General features: G+C 32.0%; 1 protein-coding gene across 6 annotated transcripts in view; it reads right to left on the bottom strand.

Annotated features, from left to right (window-relative positions):
- Window positions 1–360: 360 nt before the first annotated feature.
- LOC149791897 (thrombospondin type-1 domain-containing protein 7B-like) overlaps window positions 361–19,633 on the bottom strand; it is a 151,674-nt gene continuing 132,401 nt past the window's right edge. For 4 of the 6 annotated variants that reach the window (XM_089970409.1, XM_089970411.1, XM_089970414.1 and 1 more), the window contains 3 exons: window positions 18,468–18,497; window positions 12,515–12,602; window positions 361–9,164 (listed from right to left, as the gene is read on the bottom strand). In XM_089970409.1, coding sequence (XP_089826535.1) covers window positions 7,346–9,164; window positions 12,515–12,602; window positions 18,468–18,497 — 1,937 coding nt within the window. In that variant the 3' untranslated portion in view covers window positions 361–7,345. The remainder of the gene's footprint in view (window positions 9,165–12,514; window positions 12,603–18,467; window positions 18,498–19,633) is intronic. The other 2 variants (XM_089970412.1, XM_089970413.1) reach the window with 1 other exon arrangement.

Here is a 19,633-nt window from a genome sequence, read left to right as displayed (position 1 = left end):
TAGGAAATTAAACACAGGATATCAATATAAAAGTTAATAATTGGTTTGCAACTATAGTCAATGGACTGAAGTTTATGTAATCTATAATGAAAAACACTTTAAATCAATTTACAAGCCAATTAATGCACTTTTAGTAGTCTATTCTTTATTCTCCCACAAGTAGTCTTTCTCTCTGGCTGTAAAATAATTAGTGGTCTGATACCTACATTAGTTTTGTGAATGTTTCTGTTTTGACAACCATATAGATGAAGAATGCACTACATTAAATTGGGCAATTTCTAAGTACACACATTTATACAATTCGACAAGTGTGCAATGTTGACAGATGATAAAAATGAATGTCATTTCCCAAGAACTGAATAAATGCAGAGATTTTATTAATTTCTTACAAGTATGCATGAAAGGTGTACCAGTATGTACTAAGATGTATCAAATGACATAACAATGTTTTTCAACAATTGCTGATGCAAATATATTGTGGATGCCTAACATGTCTAATTTGAGTTTTCTGTACTTGAAGTGTTTATGGCAGCTAAGAGGTTCATTTTGCTTTGCATCACTTATCACATAAAACACTTATGAATATAGGCGTTTGCAACCAAAGGCTAAAAATAGATGCGACCAGACTGATAGCTGATACTAACTCCTCTTCATGCAAAGAATACAAGCTTTAATTCTATTTGGACAAAGTATGGTAGATGCTACAGCCACACTTTGAATCTGATATCAGAAACTACAGCTATACTATAGTGTCACAAATGATGAAGGTAAAGAGGAAAAACCAAAAGTTATTTTAACAGAAGACACTTTCATTTCAAAACAGTAAATATTTCGTATAACAAGAGTGTAACAATTGAGAAAAATACATAGAGGAATGTCACAAAAAAGATTTTTCGCAGGAAACTACAATCTTGTTTAAAAAAAACAACAAAAAACATGGATCCAGACCTTTCTACCCAGAGTTTTGATGCATTACATTAAGTCCTTAAAGCTGACTAACAACAGAAATTTATATATTTATCAGCATGAGGAGGACTCTGAACAAAGGAAGTGAATAGAAAATTCATCAAATTTCAATCTCACAAAAAGCACAAGCATTCAATTTGTATGAACCGTTTCATGAAGGAATTGATCAGAAGCATCAACCAAATTTAAAAAGCAAGACCCACAACAACAACAAACCCAAAGAAACTTTGAATAATATGAAAATCTCATCCAAAATACAGCTGACAAGATAGTGCACACAATATCATTTATTCTTAGAGACAGGGTTCATCACACAGTTCCTAACTGTAATTTAAAACTTGCAAAAGCATTTACTATTTTAAACTTAAGTTAGATGGTCTAGGGGAGATAACCTATACACTTCAACTAAAACCTAGTCGCGAGGAATTGTAAGAAATTAGTTAGAAATTAAGACATTTAAAGAGCAAAGTATATGATTCCACGTGAAAAGACAAGAAAACATTTATAAATAAATAAATTTCATGTCCAGTCCTGTGAAAAGAGCACATACAGGAAAGATGTGACAAAGATCTGAGATGAAATACGAAACGTGAATTTATTTCGATGGGGTGCAGAAAATATTACTTACATTTTAATGTAATATGTGCAATAATGCAGTAATTTAGGAGCAGGAAATACAACATTCTCACTGCAACTCGGTCCTTTTACATTCAGGTACAAAATGTAACTTAAAATAACAAGGCGATTAATGTGGTGACCAAAGCTAAGCTCTGCTCACATGTGACAAGTAGTTGCTAACTGTGCCTAAAGTGCAAACATCACTGGTCATATGAATACTAGTGATGAAAAATCATGGTCAATATAGATGGAATATTAAAACTTAAATGTCAATATGACACTGATGTAGAAATTGTGACAATTGATCCAGATAGTAGTAACCATTGTAAAGCTTTGTAAGGCTTATTTTCCATAAAGCTTTGTAAGGCTTATTTTCCATAAAGCTTTGTAAGGCTTATTTTCCATAAGTATGCATTTTAACCTGCCCTCATTGACTCAAGAAATGTTTCAGTGTATTCTAATTTTCATAAATAAACTAATAATGCTGACAGAAATGAAGAAATACACATACATGTAGTTATCATGGATACACATACAACATTCACCCCTATAGGAATCGCAGCACTAATTCATTTCCTATAGAACTTAATGTATAAAACATAATTTCTTCATTAGATTGGCATACAAACTACACATGCTTCCATTCATTAGACTGGCATACGAGCTACACATGCTTCTATTCATTAGACTGGCATACAAATTACACATGCTTCCATTCATTAGATTGATATTCTTTGTCCGATATGCATGAAATTCTCAAAGGACATGATGTTTCTCCCTATGATGTGCCTTATCTTCCCAAACACATGCCCCCTTGGCTAAGTCTGGTAAGGTTTGGCCAAACTGCACAATAGCTAAAGGCTAGACTTTAGTAAACAAGCAAAAAAGCCAGAGTAAATAATGAACAGTTTAATCCTTATCATGCAATTATCTTTTGAAAAGGATTGCCCCTCCAACATACTTTAAAGAAACCATATTCTACAGTATGTGTGTGTTTGCACCACCTATTGATTGGTAAATAAATGATGCACTAATTTGTTCTAACTAACAATGTGTGTGTGTGTGTGTGTGTGTGTGTGTGTGCATTCAACTTAGTTCAAATCTAGTCTCAAGTTTAGTAACCATACATGTAGCAACTATTTTCCCCCATGTTTACAGAGCAAGAGCTGTTTTGATTGCGATGCAAACTTAGAGGAATTACAGCTTCTTAAAATGTTGACTTTTCATCAGGATACACACAGGGAAATGTATGCTTGTTTACATTTTAAATTCTTATGACTGTACAAGTAGAAAATAAAGAGAAGAAACAGAAAATATTGTTTTGAATTTTCTTGTTACAAATATCAGATGGATATTAAAAATCTTGTTCACATTTTAGAAACAGTCCAAATTTTAAATTTCTTAATAAATTAATATATGCTTATATAAAACCACACAAGAACTTTGCTCTGAGTCAGAGAAATGAACTTGCTTGATACAGTGCAGGAACATATTTCTGGCCTGACGGCCTATACATATTCCCACATCATATCAAACTCGTTCATTCCGACCACTTGGAAGAAAACATAGTTTGCCAATAAAAAACATAAAATGACAATACATTCTGCTTTAATCCTCTAGCATTGAAACGTTAAGATTGGTGTTGTTGTAGTGGCTAAAAATATATGTAACAGCATATGTTTATCTAAGTTGGTATATATATATATATATATATATATATATATATATATATATATATATATATATATATATATATATATAAATTTCTAGGTCAATATAAGAGTCGAAAGCGCTCAGGCTAGCTAGATACTAGTTTTGCATTGTTCGTAGTCAGTTTATTACATTTATCTTAATCAATCCCTGATAAACATGATCCAGTGCACTTGAAAGGATTGTTATTTGCCAAATGATTTGTATTCTTTGTATATATATATATATATATATATATATATATATATATATATATATATATATATATATATATATATATATATATATATATATTACCCTGAAGCCCAAAGACCAAGCTGAGGAATTTTCTAAAATAGGTCACATATGTATATAACTTCTGGATTATATATGATATATGTTTTGTTTGTTTGGATATTTCTCTTGATAAATATTTGCTATGTTCCTATTCTCTGTTCAAGGTTTTCTATTGTCAATAGAAGCAGCTCAAATTATTGGCAAAAGAAAAACGACTGGTTTATGTACAAGACTGACCAAAATGTCACTTAAAGACCCTTTAGGTAGAAATCATCCAGACGCTCCTGGTCACTTGTGTTGTAAAGCATACCTACATGCCACTCCTAAATAAAATCATGATGTAGCTAGCAATATCGATCAGATGCAGACCTGCCAACCCTGACAAGTCCATCTCAGTAAGGCCGTACATTTTGTTCCATAAGTTTGACCAGTTTTCAGTAACGTGTAAACAGATATCATAAACTATTATTGTAAAGCTGGAAAATTGATTTAAAAGATCGGTATTCAAAACATGCAGGGACAGTAAACCAGATGTTCAACTAATAAGTTTGCAAAGTACACGTAGACCTTATTTATAGTACAGCTGCATAATCTTCAGTTCCAAACCCTATGCAGCTAAATGGCTTGTTGCTATCTCTCAACTTGATGTAATTCTTGGTTTTTTTCCCCAATTCACATGACAACAGCAATCCTATATCCAACCACGAGACATACTCGAACAGACATGTGTTTTCCAATAAACGTAACTGTGGCCCTTCCTGCTTAATTATTCATCTGTGCTGATTATTAACACATTTTGAGAGGATTAATTATTCCTTTCATCTTCAGGACTCGTAGTACTAATTCAGTTACCATAGTAAACTTATGCAAACACTGTGATATTAAAAATTCAATAATTTAAAAATTCTGAGTGCTCATGATCAAACCTATATTTATCAGTATAGATGAAACCAGGAAGTCAACTTCTGTGTACAGGAAAGGATATGAGCCATGGCATTTTCTGGGCCTGCATGTCTTTGAAACATGTACTTTCAATTCCACACCAAAGAGTCAGGTGCTAATTTTAGCAATGAGTGTCCCAAACTCAAGACTGTTAAAGGACTGAAATTCCACAAATGAAACAACGTATCTATTTTTTTCCACTTGCAACTAGGATAAACTCTCTAAAGATTCTCATCCCTAAAAGCCAAACCCATATATACTCTATTTTATGTCCACCCATTTCAAGGCTGGTTCCCATTTTTCCATATCATTAGTACCATGTGCCCTTCAACATGCATTGCTTGCTGGATGCCATTTTTGAAAAATTCTATAATCAACAGTTTGATCAAACAGACTTTCTACATGAAAAAAATATGTGCAGTTTAAAGCATCTAAGACATTACTGTAATGTTAGTCTGGTTCCACGACTAATTCCACTAATTGTAATATGAAACCCAGATTTAAATCAAACACAGATGAATACGTTTCAGCAAATAGACAAGAATATGACATTTGGATGCATTATACAGTGATAGATAATGCATCAAGTGTTTAAAGTTAAATGACTCTGAAACAATTATTCTTATGTAATTTTCATTTATTAGAGTCACTTCCTTTTCATATATGCCAAACTACTGAGTGAATACTAAAATATACTGTATTAATATGAAGATAAACATGCATATATATAATTCGATTTCCACTGATTAATGCAAAAATAAAAAATTGAGAGCTGCACATAAAGAGTTTCACCATAAGAATTTGATAATACAAACAGAAATATTAACAAAATCGAGATAGACAATCCCTGTGCAAATTCACGTGAAACAAGTACATAGATAATATGGTGAACAGTGGATAATGCAACAAAGATATCTTTAGTAGATATCATATAGCCATCAAATTATTTTACAAGCAAAAACAACTTTGTTCTTGGGTGTGCTACAAGTAGCTTATTATTTTGTTTCTTAAATTATTCATGTACAAAGCATCGATGCAAGTACAAGTGAAAGTGTTGAATTTGTTGTGGATTAAATATGCATTTCAGACAAGTCATGATCCGGAATTTTTATTTGTCACAGAAAAGCTAAATAAAATTGATTTTTGCTTCTGAAAACATTCAACCACATGATCCCATAATGGACTGGCTAGCTGTCCAAGGTAATTTTGCACTTCAGCATTCTGGTTAAAACAGAACAGGCTCTAGAAAATGACCAGGGTCAGTGTGTTGAGCCAAAGTATTACTATAAGACATGTGACCTTTACTCCAACATCAAACGGATGAGTTAGCACATTGCATTGTTTTATCTTAATAATAGTTCATTTAAATTATGAAAAACAAGTCCATCGTGGGGTTTAAGAAATGTATTCAAATGAAAACTTTAACCAAACACAAAATTTACATTACTTTGACCTTGAGTACATTGTATATATGTATTTAGACATGTTTAAAATGCAGGACTGAGTTTGCCAAAACATTTAATCATACAAGAAACTCATGGGATAAATGTTTAAATGCATAAGCTCATGGTGCATATTTAGCAAGACACCATCCAACACATGTGACTTAAATTTAGACATGTATCAAATAGGTATGTAGAAGCAAAATCACACCAATCAATGTGAAAAACAATGATCTCGCAGAATAGATTGTTGTAGCACAATGATGCATCACAAGGATGTAGACAATTCATCACTGAATTGATGGTTTATTAACAAATGAAACAATTAAGCACATCCTTAACATTAACATTTCTCTTTGTCCTTGACCCCAATAACAAAAAGAAGAAGCAATTTTGTTACAAAAGTGTTTCAAATGCAATTCCTGATAATTCATCCCAAGTATGTAGACAATCCATCATGGGATTTAGGAATATAATCAAAAGATTGTTTTTCAAAATTAAGTTACACTTTATATGACTATTATCTTGACATCAGGGTCATAAGTGCAAGCAATTGTGGAATGAATGGCCTTAGCTTCATAATGATTCATGTCAGGTACAATGAGGTTTAGGAAATATAAGGAACTGAAAATAAACTTCAATCAAACTTCAGCACAATTTTTCTATGAATGTGGTCTTGCACACAGAACCAAAGGGGTGGGTGCTCATGTCATATATTGAATCATCTTTTATCAATGATCATTAGTATGATAAGAATCCATCAACGAGTTTTAAAGAATGCATACAAATAAAAACCTTAAGCAAAGTCTTAAAACAATATTTACAACGACAGATACATCAGAAAACTTACTGCTATGTCTCACCTCCCACATACACCAACTCTACAAAAACGATACTTTAAGGTTGCAAAATCTTTGAAAACACAAGTTGCTTTATGAAATCTAAGCATTTAAGGGTACTTCCAAGTACTCCTTGCAGACCAGTAACCAATTTTCACAAGACATGGTGAATGCATTCCCTTGCAAAATAAAATAATTGTGTACCAATCAGGGTTGGAAAATATTCTGTTGTTTCAACACTATATAAGGAATATACTGTAATTATGATAAATAGTTTCAACACTGTAACTCGGTAAAATACATATTACAGAAACATAACTAGCTAGCTTCCGTCAGGAATTGTCAAAATTATTACCTAAATTTCATTCATGTCTATTCCTATTTTTGTCATCATATGAATAATTTAGGAAAATATCAGAATTTAGGTAAATATCAGAGAATGTGATAAGTATTCAAATGCACTTATTCCTAGAACTATCTAAGAGTTTTTCTCTACTGCCTCAGTGACAACTTTGGTAAATAGTAAAAGAACTATCAAAAGAAGGCAACTATTTAGCTTTTAGAAGCAAACAATAATCGTTTTGTCTCTGCTGATGACAGCAATTTCAAATTTCGTGATGCCAACAAATTTGCTGCCAGATGTCTGTCAGTTTTGCTGTGTGAATTTCCCCTAGTACCATTCACCATCAAAGGTGTTTCCTCCCAAGTTTCTGTGATGACACTTTGTTCTTCCATGGACACATCTTGTGAGTCCATCTCATAATGTTCAAAGCCTTCTGGTTCACATTGTTTGCCATCGTCTCTTTTGTTAATAATAACATCAACTAATACATGTCCCTTTTTCTTTTTGCGACTCAGAACTTGAGAAATCTTGTTTAATTTTACCTCACTGACTTCATGTGGAGTTGTTTCATTTGATGTAATAGATACACCCGAGTCTTTCATCTCAGAAGATGAATGTTTTAGAAAACTTTGTTTGTGTTTTCTTCTAGTAAGAGAGTTAATGGCAATATTTCTGGGAGGCACCCCAATCTTCTTTGGAGACTTGCTTTCCCATTTTAACTCCTCACCTAGAGAAACATCAGACATTGATTCATTTTCATCTGATGACTGCAAGGATTCAAATGATACAGAAGTCAATGGAACAGGAGATGATGTACTTGGTTCTGTATCGATACTGTTGTACTTTAAACAATTTTCTTGAAACATCTCTGGTGGACTGAAGCTGTCGAGCAAGGCACTGTTTGTCATTGGAGGATACAACACATGATCTGTTTCTGGTTCTCTGTGTGAAACAGTTGGCTTTAACATTGTATCATGCTCCAAATAACTGATGTGGTTGCCCATCTTTTCAAGGTGGAAAAAACCTAACTTTGGAACTGAAAGGCCACTGTTGTCCATCGAGCATGAACTTGCAGAATCTTTAACTTGTAAATATGAAGGATGACAATTACTGCCCTTACCTTCATGAGCAGACCCTGTAATAAAGGGGCTGCTATCTGAATTAGAACTGTCATGGCACTCAGTAATATCCACCTTCATAGGAATTGTCGTCATCATCTTGTCCTTGTCTGTGGATCCAAAACTAGTTTCTGCTGCACTTTCATCAATTGATTTCTCCTCTACTATATATGATATTTTCTCCATTACATCATCTAATAAGCTGTTGCTATCCATGATTCTTAAAGGAATGCTGTCAAGTTCATATCCATCTTTACTTTGTATTTCTGTTTCATCTGTATCTGTTTGAATTTTAAGATCTTTGGCTTTAAAATGTTTGGTTTCATGAAAACTAGGCTCTGTGAGCTTTTTGTGTCTAGAGTCATCTATGGAATTCATACATTGATGAGGAAATGAATAAATTACTTCTGAATCAGAATAATATGTATTCTGCGCACAGTCTGTTACCAATATTTGTGGAATACATCTTTTATGATGAGCCTGGTCTAAGTGTTTTCTCTGTGAGGAGTCTATCAAGGGAGACCAATATTTAGATTGAACAGAAGAATACAAAGGAACATCAGAAGAAGACAACAATGAACATGCAGGTAAAGTATTGTTCATGCGAGTGAAATCTGAAACAAGCTCAGATGACATAACAGCATGCAAACATGATGCAACAGTATGTGCACCTACGATGTCTGATGGCGTGTGGTCAACGCTAATGATAGAGTCTGTTTCATCATTACAAGCCTTCACCATTGTGACATTGCTGGTAGAAGAGTGGTTACAGTTGAGATTGCGTTCTGAATGAAAAGATGACTGCACGTTATTTGAAGCTAGTACGGCCACAACATCTCCATCATTTATGCTTCTAAGACTACCTTGCTCCTCCCTCCTTCGTGGTCGAGGTCCCTTGTGGAAATATTCACTGGAAAACAAAGCAAGGCATTAACAGGAAATAACATATAAATTCTGTATTTTATGTAGGCTGAATGCACTACTGTCAGTGATATACAGTTATTCACAATACTGAAAAGTTGCATCAAAATAATGACGATAAGCACTTCACTTAAGATGAACCATTCTCTATAAAATAAATAGTTTTTAAAAATTTAATTTTGGAATGGTAAAACAACTTGTTCTATATCATGAATTATCAATCAGTGCTATTGTTGAATTAGTCCAGGCTGATTTATGGACTTACTCTGAAGTTCCAAAGTACTGGCATTTATTATATACTTAAGTATGAAACAGAGATCTTTAAGTGAAATAATTTTCATATTTTTGGGCATTCCTATATTTTCACATGTGAAAATATAAGATTTCCCACCATGCCATGTGACTCTTGATTGTGTGTGCCTAAAAAAGTCATACCTGCAGCAATAAAAAGAAGTACTTTGTGGGCTAGAACATATAACGAAACTGTCTTAAACTTCAGACATGGAAATTATTCTTTGATAAATAAATTTGACTACACACCATTCACGTCTCTCTGAAGTTATTTCCCCTTACGTCCTTAACAACAAAAACAAATGCTGTTATGCATCACTGAATCAGGCTGACATTGTTTGTAAATAGGATAAAATAGTTTCCAAATGAGAAAAATATAATTTTCTGCAACACATTTGGTCAACCTTATCCTACTGCTTTCTCAAGTCAAGTATATTCATATAATCAGCATATGAAAGTGAGGTGAACTTGCAATAATGGGGTGGGGTGAGCATTCTGTGCCAAAAAGTGTGATTTCTGTTTTAGATGTTCAAAGTACCTTTCACAATTTTAGTCATATTGATGTTTGCAGTATGACAGTTTATAGTGATGCTTAATGCTGGGGCTCATAGAGCATCATGTCCCACACAGTCACATAATCCTGACACCAGGCCAACCAATCCTAACATTAACCTCCTAATGCTAAGTACTAAGCAAGGCAGCTACTAGAACCATTTTTATAAGTCTTTGGTACAACTCATCCAGGGTTTGAACCTGTGACCTCTCACATCATAGGCAGACACTCTAACCACTCTCAGTTATTAAAAGGCAGATCACACAGTACCTCGATGTATTTAATATAATATTTTCGATCAGTTACAACATTTTGCTGCAATAATATTATATGGGTAACTCTTTACTATCTGGAGATCATTGCATATAATAGTCTGAGTTGACTAGCATGATTAAATTCAAGGCATATTTTGTTACCAAGTAGTGATCACTTTAAGAACTGAAAATATTTATATCTACCACACTGTACGTGTTGTTTGCCTTCAAAAGTCTTGCATTATTTTACCTACATAAAAATGACAAATGGTTATCTGCATCAGGTAAGTTATTTGCATCAGGTAAATTATCTGTATTAGGTAAGTTGTCTGTATCAAGTAAGTCATCTGTATCAGGTAAGATCATCAAAATACAAATTTAAGACAAGATAGCTTTGGTCTTGAAATTAAACATGGAATATCATGTTTCCTCTTGCAATTTCAGAAAGAATCATTTTAAAACATTGAATACTGATTGCTGTCTTAAAGATAAAACCCTGAATGTTCATATCTTAAAACAATGAATATTGGTTCATATCTTAACACAATGAGTATTGATTCATATCTTAAAACACTGAGTATTGGTTCATATCTTAAAACACTGAGTATTGCTTTGTATCTTAAACACTGAGTATTGGTTTGTATCTTAAACACTGAGTATTGGTTTTGTATCTTAAAACACTGAGTATTGGTTTGTATCATAAAACACTGAGTATTGGTTTGTATCTTAAAACACTGAGTACTGATTCATATTTTAAAACACTGAGTATTGGTTTGTATCTTAAAACACTGAGTATTGGTTTGTATCTTAAAACACTGAGTATTGGTTTGTATCTTAAAACACTGAGTACTGATTCATATTTTAAAACACTGAGTATTGGTTTGTATCTTAAAACACTCAGTATTGATTCATATCTTAATACACTGAGTATTGGTTTGTATCTTAAAACACTGAATATTGGTTTATATCTTAATACACTGAGTATTGGTTTGTATCTTAAAACACTGAGTATTGGTTTGTATCTTAAAACACTGAATACTGGTTTATATCTTAATACACTGAGTATTGGTTTGTATCTTAAAACACTGAGTATTGGTTTGTATCTTAAAACACTGAGTATTGGTTTGTATCTTAAAACACTGAGTACTGATTCATATTTTAAAACACTGAGTATTGGTTTGTATCTTAAAACACTCAGTATTGATTCATATCTTAATACACTGAGTATTGGTTTGTATCTTAATACACTGAGTATTGGTTTATATCTTAAAACACTGAATATTGGTTCATATCTTAAAACACTGAGTATTGGTTCATATCTTAAAACACTGAGTATTGGTTTGTATCTTAAAACACTGAGTACTGATTCATATTTTAAAACACTGAGTATTGGTTTGTATCTTAAAACACTCAGTATTGATTCATATCTTAATACACTGAGTATTGGTTTGTATCTTAAAACACTGAATATTGGTTTATATCTTAATACACTGAGTATTGGTTTGTATCTTAAAACACTGAGTATTGGTTTGTATCTTAAAACACTGAATACTGGTTTATATCTTAATACACTGAGTATTGGTTTGTATCTTAAAACACTGAATATTGGTTCATATCTTAAAACAATGAGTATTGGTTTATATCTTAATACACTGAGTATTGGTTTATATCTTAATACACTGAGTATTGGTTTATATCTTAATACACTGAATATTGGTTTATATCTTAATACACTGAGTATTGGTTTGTATCTTAAAACACTGAATATTGGTTTATATCTTAATACACTGAGTATTGGTTTGTATCTTAAAACACTGAGTATTGGTTTGTATCTTAAAACACTGAATACTGGTTTATATCTTAATACACTGAGTATTGGTTTGTATCTTAAAACACTGAATATTGGTTCATATCTTAAAACACTGAATATTGATTTGTATCTTAAAACAATGAGTATTGGTTCGTATCTTATAGAGGATGCTTCAGTTTTTATTACTTTTCTTCTGATAAAATAGTAACTGCCCATTTTTTCTTTTTCCTCATAAACAGTAGGCAATATTTTCTAAAGAAACAGAAACAAAGACAGAATGTAAAATTGTTGGAGGATATATATATATAGAACGTATATTCCACTATGATGGCTTCCTTAGATTAACCTAAACGAATCAATCAAGGAATTTCAGAATGTAAGTATGTATGTGTGTATGTATCTATGTATGTTTACTGCAATTTTACACTCACCTTGCCCTGTAGAGCACAACAGCAAGAGCAATAATCAATACTGTAGCTGCTGCCACTACTGCATATATCCAGGTGCTTAATGGAGGACCTACAAAGAGTTTGCATAAACATTTAATCATACATGGGGGGGGGGGAGTTTTCATGCATGTACTCCTGATCCATAATGAATAAGAATTTCTAACCAACATGTGTGACTCTTAAATTTAAATGTGTATCAAACTAGGTATGCAGAAGACTTGCTTGTGCCTCTAAACTCCTATTGTCTTAGAAAATCAAGTACATATAAAGTAACAACTTACAAGTTGTTCCTAAATATTTACATTATACATTTATGACAAGAATATTGCTTTCAAGAAATGCCTTAAAAAAAAGACCAACAGCAATATATATACGTTGAACTGAGATAATTATAAAAGTGATGAATTAACATTGATTAGAGAATCAAGTGGTATCCACATACATTGCTTTCATTAATTTCGAACCAAATACTAAGCATAAAGTGTTATCAAAGCAAATTAAACTGAACGCAAATGAAAACTTCAGAAAAAGGCTATAAGAAATAAATCATATGCTTAACAAAGAAACATCTGGATGATACAAAATTAAACTGGAAAATATAAAATGATTAAAACTCAAATTCTTTGTAATAAGAGACAAGTATTGAATTATCTGAGATAAAGTAATCTACGAACAAAATGAATTCTGAATATCTAGTTTTCATAAAGAAAAAAAGCTATATATTTTTTCACTACCAGAAGAATCTCACTTTAATCAAAATATAATGAAAACTTGACAAAATTTGACTACACAAAAATCATGAGAAGAATAGATTTTATTACAGAAAAATAAAAGAGAAAATACTAGAAATAGAGTGAAATATTTCACAATACTTAAATAATTCTGTTTCTAACGCATCTGTCTCTGTTAATGATAAACAACTGTAGCATATGTTCAAAAAATGCAAAAATCTTAACGATACAATCTTGCATGACTGTTTCTTTGAAATATGGGCACTAACTATAAGGTGTCCAAAAGATGATATGTGCCAAATTTATCACCATTCTCCACATTTTGAAGACTGAATTATTATGTCACTCTATCACTATTTATTTTGTCACTGTATAAAATAAATGGATTGTATAAGTTAAATAAGCAATCTTTGAAGCCCAAACACCATATATATCTTATGCCACAAATAGTTATTCAACAAATTTCATTCATATATATATATATATATATATATATATATATATATATATATATATATATATATATATATATATATATATATATATATATATATATTGCACCTAAAAAGTATGAAAACTTTGTGGACCAAATTTATATTAGATATATAAGCAAATTAAAACACCGAACCCATAAGCCTGAATAACTGAATAATTATAATCCAAATTATGATCACATATTATACACTAGAATTGGTTGGATAGCATTTACATGTTCTTATAATGTAACGAATGCTGATAAATGTACTGAAAATTTGTCTTTGTTTCAAGAATAATATGAACATAAACTAATTTCAAATGAGTATTTTATCTTTGCACTCTTGTCTATGCACTCTTTCTTCCATAGAATCTAAGTCTCATATTGGAGAATGCATTATGCTATGAACATATACATGTCTACCGCCTCCTCTTTCTGGACTGATGCCTCAAATCAGAGATTGTGTTATGCTATGGACTATTCTGTGTACTCTTTCTTGCATAGAATCGATGCCTCAAATCAGAGAGTGCATTATGCTGTGAACTAAGTTATTCTAGGTCCCCTATTAAAAAATGTACTTTTACAAAATTGGCTTTATATAAATTACCCAGAATATATGCATAAACTATGCACATACTAACAGATTATGTTTCAATTCTAACAAGTAAGTTTCCAAATGAACACAACTTTAAATTAATAACTGTCATGCAATAAATGCACGAATAACCTTCTCTTTAAGAAGTCTTAAATAATTTGAGTCACAGAAGCTCTTGCACATTTAATGATCTGACAAAAAACAAAAAGATAAGGGGCCCCGAGTGGCCGAGTGGTCTAAAGCATTCACTATTATGGATCATTGCCATCTCACCACTGTCTGCGTGAATTTGAGTCTCAGGTTCAGCCAATGTGGGTATGTGAGAAAGCTTGCCAGTAGCTTCTCGTGGGTCGGTGGTTCTTTCCAGGGTTTTCCCCGGTTCTTCCTCCACCATTAATACCGGCTGCCATGTATAGCCTAGCTTGTGCTGAAAAATGACATTAAACCCTACAACAACAACAACAAAAAGATAAAACCCTTGACCACACACCTTAATGTGATGTAGCATAGGAACCAATACAATAGGTAATGTTCAAGCTATCTTTAGAATGTCTAGTCTAATACCTATCATTGCATGGTAAACAATCTTTTTACATACATCACTTGAAATTACTGGTCCACTAAAACCTTCGTATGCCAGAACGTGCTTGTAAATTTACAAAATAAAAAAAGTTAGTGCATCAGGTTTTGCATGAACTCAACTGCAACGTATACTATGGTAAAGAATATACATTTTCCCCTTTCAATTGTTATACTAAAATGCCAAACAATGTATCTTCAACTACACGCTAATTCTCAAGTCCTTTCACCAATTTCAGCATCCTTCTATTAAAAAGTGGAAACACTTGTTATAGAAGCCTTAAATCCTAAAGACCTTAGAATATGGACCGTCAGAAATAAGTCATGGCCAGGATTTGGCTAGGGCGCAGCAACATAAGCAGGTTATTCATTACACAGGCAATTAAAGTAAAGTGTCTTGCCTAAGAGTTACACACCCTGATTTTTGACCTGGACTGGTCACATACTTTTGGATCTGAACCTGCATCTTTCGGATAAATGTCCACCATGATTACTTTAAGCTACCACAGCTTCTTGAGAAGGAAAGAATGCCATTCATGATTAATGTTATCCAATGGAAAGATCCCATTATAAAGTAGGATTATCTTACAGGTATGCAAGCAGAACAGTTTGTTCTTGATAAAACAACAGTATAGACAGTCTCATATTGTCATCAACTTTCCTAATTACTTCCTTTGAAATAATTGTCATTTTTATGTCATACATTCATATGGAATGTATGAGAGATAGTGATTCTTTGACTAAAAGATTTCAAGTGGATTATGTTTTCGTGTTACAGAGAATAAGTATTCAAAATGTGTATCCAGTACAAATTTGATATATACTGTATTTATATGACCCAGTTTAATCTAACAAATATATAAATATATATATACTGTCATGCCAGGAGGGGAAAAAAATGGATTTTTGGGGTCCTACCACGCCTACCTCTCAGTTTAATACTATCTCCCAATTTTTGCAGAGAACTCCCAATAATTACAGTATGTCTGTTGATTTTCATATCTCCTAAATATAATTCTGTATCAGTAGATATATCATATGCAATCCACAGGAGCCATGTTCTATTTTTATCACATGTGAATAATGCTGTGACAAAATAATTATCATACTACAAAGAATTTTTCTTCAGTAAGTAAAATATTAAGTTTAAACATTATTAACATAAATTTATCATTTTTTAACCCCATAACAATAATAAAATCAGAAAATAAACCACAACCAAAAATAGACCACAGCAATAAAATTGTGAGTAATTAGTTTTAATCCCAAGAATGATCACTGTGAATGCTGTACCATCTCCATTCCCACAAAAGAAATTGACACGAGTAAATACCTGGCATCATTGTTCTATATATTCAAGCATTAATTCCAATCACTAAATTATAAAAAGGAATGAAAAAATAAATAAAACACAGAATATGTGCCCTTAAAAACTATTATGAGAATACCAGTAAATATGTTTTTTAGTAAACAATGTTAAATGCCTTACAAGTTGACAATAAGGAAATAAGGTGGGATATACAATGTGGGGAAAATAGCTGCCACATGCATATGCTTGAGACTGTGTATATAGGCACCATTAGCTGCAACAAAATAGGGCATTGTTTATTTGCCAATCAATAGCAGGTACTTACATAACACACTGTAGAGCATCTTTCATTGAAATATATTGGAGGGCCAGTCCTTTTCACAAGACAATTGCAATGATCAGAATTAACTGTCAATTATCACGCTGGCTTTCTTACTTGTTTACTTAAGACTAACCTTAAGCTAGTGTGCAGTTTGGCCACAGCTACCAGAACTTGAAAATAGGGCATGTTCTTGGGGAAAAAAGGCAAGTGACAGGGTGAAACGGAATGTCCTTTGAGAATTTCAAGTATATTGGACCCGAAAGATCTAATAGCTAGTGACAACAGGCTTAGAAAAGGCCACAAAATGCCTCCCAATTTTAGGTCCCAATCTCCATGCTTTAGGTCCCAATCTCCCAATATGGCTTTTGAAAAGTGGACAGGTTTGATATATATATATATATATATATATATATATATATATATATATATATATATATATATATATATATATATATATATTGCAATAGAAGGTTGACCAAAATATGGCAGATATATACAACCAATGAAGGTAAATCTTGCCGCATCTCAAACCTATCTAAAAACCACGAACCACTGCAAGATTAATAGAATCTATGTTTGAGTTTGCAAACAGAAAAGAAAAGTCCAGTCGAGGGATTGCATTATTTGCCTTTTGTGAACCTGTGCCAAGCAAAAATAATATCAGTCTGAAACTGGGTTGTACTTGTCTTGGTACTGTCGCCTACCTTTGATTTTTCCCACCCATTATTTTTCAAAGCAAATATAGAAAATAGTCATTCATTGTTACTGCTTTACGTTATTGGCTTGTTTTACTTGCAAACAATCAAGTTATGCCTAGCATACTAACATCATAAATGCGCATCGTACTGTATTATCACCTAATGAAATAGGTAAATGAGCACTAGAGACATATAGACAAAATCATACAAGAAAAAAAACAGCTGCAAGCTCTTGAGATTTCATTGTCACATGGGTGAGAAATTATACATTATGATGTATACTAGTTGATATCTGCCTTTTTTGATTGTGATAAAATAACATCATCAACAAGATTTTTTTTTAAACTGCAACTTTTAGGTTTAGATCAAAAAGATATTTTGACAATATATACCAAACTTATTTTTTGGTCCAAAAGTTCTGGATCACTATTCATAACAGTAATAATATAGTACTAATTTAATGAAGAAAAAAATTAGGAACCCAAACTATAGTCAACTGTAAAAAGCATCAGCTACAACTCTGAAGTACAAAGTTATTCACTTTCGATTTTAGCAACATTTATTAGTTTAACAAGCCAAAATAAAATCTGGAATATCTCACAGATCTGCTGGAACAACTTCAAGACTAAGACCAATCATGGCATTCACCATTCATGAGGTAAAATTACTAGCATCAAAATATTAGGATCAGATGTAAAATATTGCAAACTAATTAAAAGCACTGCCTGTAGACAATTTTTTCTTTAAAAATGGATGGGGAAAAGTTTAACAAATTTCAAAAGAAAAATTATGAATCCTTTACAAGTGACAATAACCGTGATGTGAGTTCGCCTTCGGATATACATTTTAATATAGACCTTCCCACATGATATCATCGGCATCCATTATGGTAGTACATGTATGTTTGCAACTGATGGTTTTTGAGGTTGAAATACACTTTTGCTTCTTAAGAAAAGTATTACAAAGCAAACACAACTTTTAAAAAAGCACAAAACAGACTTTCTGTTGAAATCTGAAACTGATGTGATTTTGTCTCAGTATGCATCGTGAATAGGATCATCCAGGTTAAAATGGGAGAAAATTGTCTCTTTGGATCTTAATGGGAAAAGCATACATAAACAGCATTTTTGTTAACTGTCTAAAGTGAATGAAATGAAGTGATGGCAAAATTTCAAACTTTGCATCTAAAATAATGTTAGTAATATTCTGGAGAAATAAAACCTTACTACATCTTTTATCACCGGCTAAACACTCCACTGAAACAAATAAATAAACAAACAAACATGTTAAGATTACACAGACGGTGGGCACAACATTAACACTGTTAATAAATAAGAATTCAACATTAACAACAAATAATAATAATAATAAAAGTAATAATAATAATAATAACAACAACAATAATAATAATAATAATAATAATAATAATAATAATTAATAAAATTTAATAATAATAAAAACAAATTAACTACACATCCTAATGATATATCTATTTGCAACATGGCAACATAAATAGCCTGTAAAAGTAAATCAGACAATATAGTATATCTAACAGATCTCAATATTTTAAACACAATATCACAAAACACTATGATCTGGGATCGACTGAAGTAATACCAGCTCTAAGATACTTTGAAAAATTATTATGAAACATTGATTATAAACCACATTAATAACAAATTTGAAACACAAGATACTTTTGATAAAAAAGCATGTAGAAGAAAACTTTTCCTTACAGACATATTAGGAAAAGACCATAACTACATTACTACAATTCTAGTTCAAAACAATATTAATGCATTAGTATAAGCTAACCCACTACACCCACCATATACCACCCCTTACTTTACCACCCAGTACACAATAAAAACACTGTTGTCATCTCAATAACACATATCTGTCCAAAAGGGAGTATTCATTATATAAATATAAAACATATAGTGGAGAATTTTTATTTCATTTAAAATGTTGCCTTATGTTGATTGTTACATTAAGAACCAAACGTTCTTTAGATTTAAAGCACTTAGAGGTTGTATTATAAAAAAGTATAAAATATTTCAACCTATTAAAGCAGTAATTAAATAATTAAAGGCTGCAAAACATGCTCATTATAAAATTAATGAGTAACACTTAATGATCAAAACATGCCATGCAATTTGAATACGGTTCTCACACCAATTAGTGTCATTTACGTTAGCCCCATTATATGAACTGATACACTTCTTGAGGTGGCAGTGGATAGTTTCACAAATTGGCCTCTGTCAAATCTCTTATCATACAGTTATGGTTTAAAACTTTTCCAGCTATTATTGATATATGGATAATTTTTGTGAATTAGGTGTTCTGGGTTTGTGTTCTTGAAATTAATGTAAGACAGGTGCACTTTGCAGTA

Source organism: Sinohyriopsis cumingii, chromosome 9 (assembly GCF_028554795.1).
Source record: "Sinohyriopsis cumingii isolate HCF-2022 chromosome 9, ASM2855479v2, whole genome shotgun sequence".
Lineage (NCBI taxonomy): Eukaryota > Metazoa > Mollusca > Bivalvia > Unionida > Unionidae > Sinohyriopsis > Sinohyriopsis cumingii.
The sequence above is the reverse complement of the archived record's forward strand: the minus strand, read 5'-3'. Positions and strand labels throughout refer to the sequence as shown.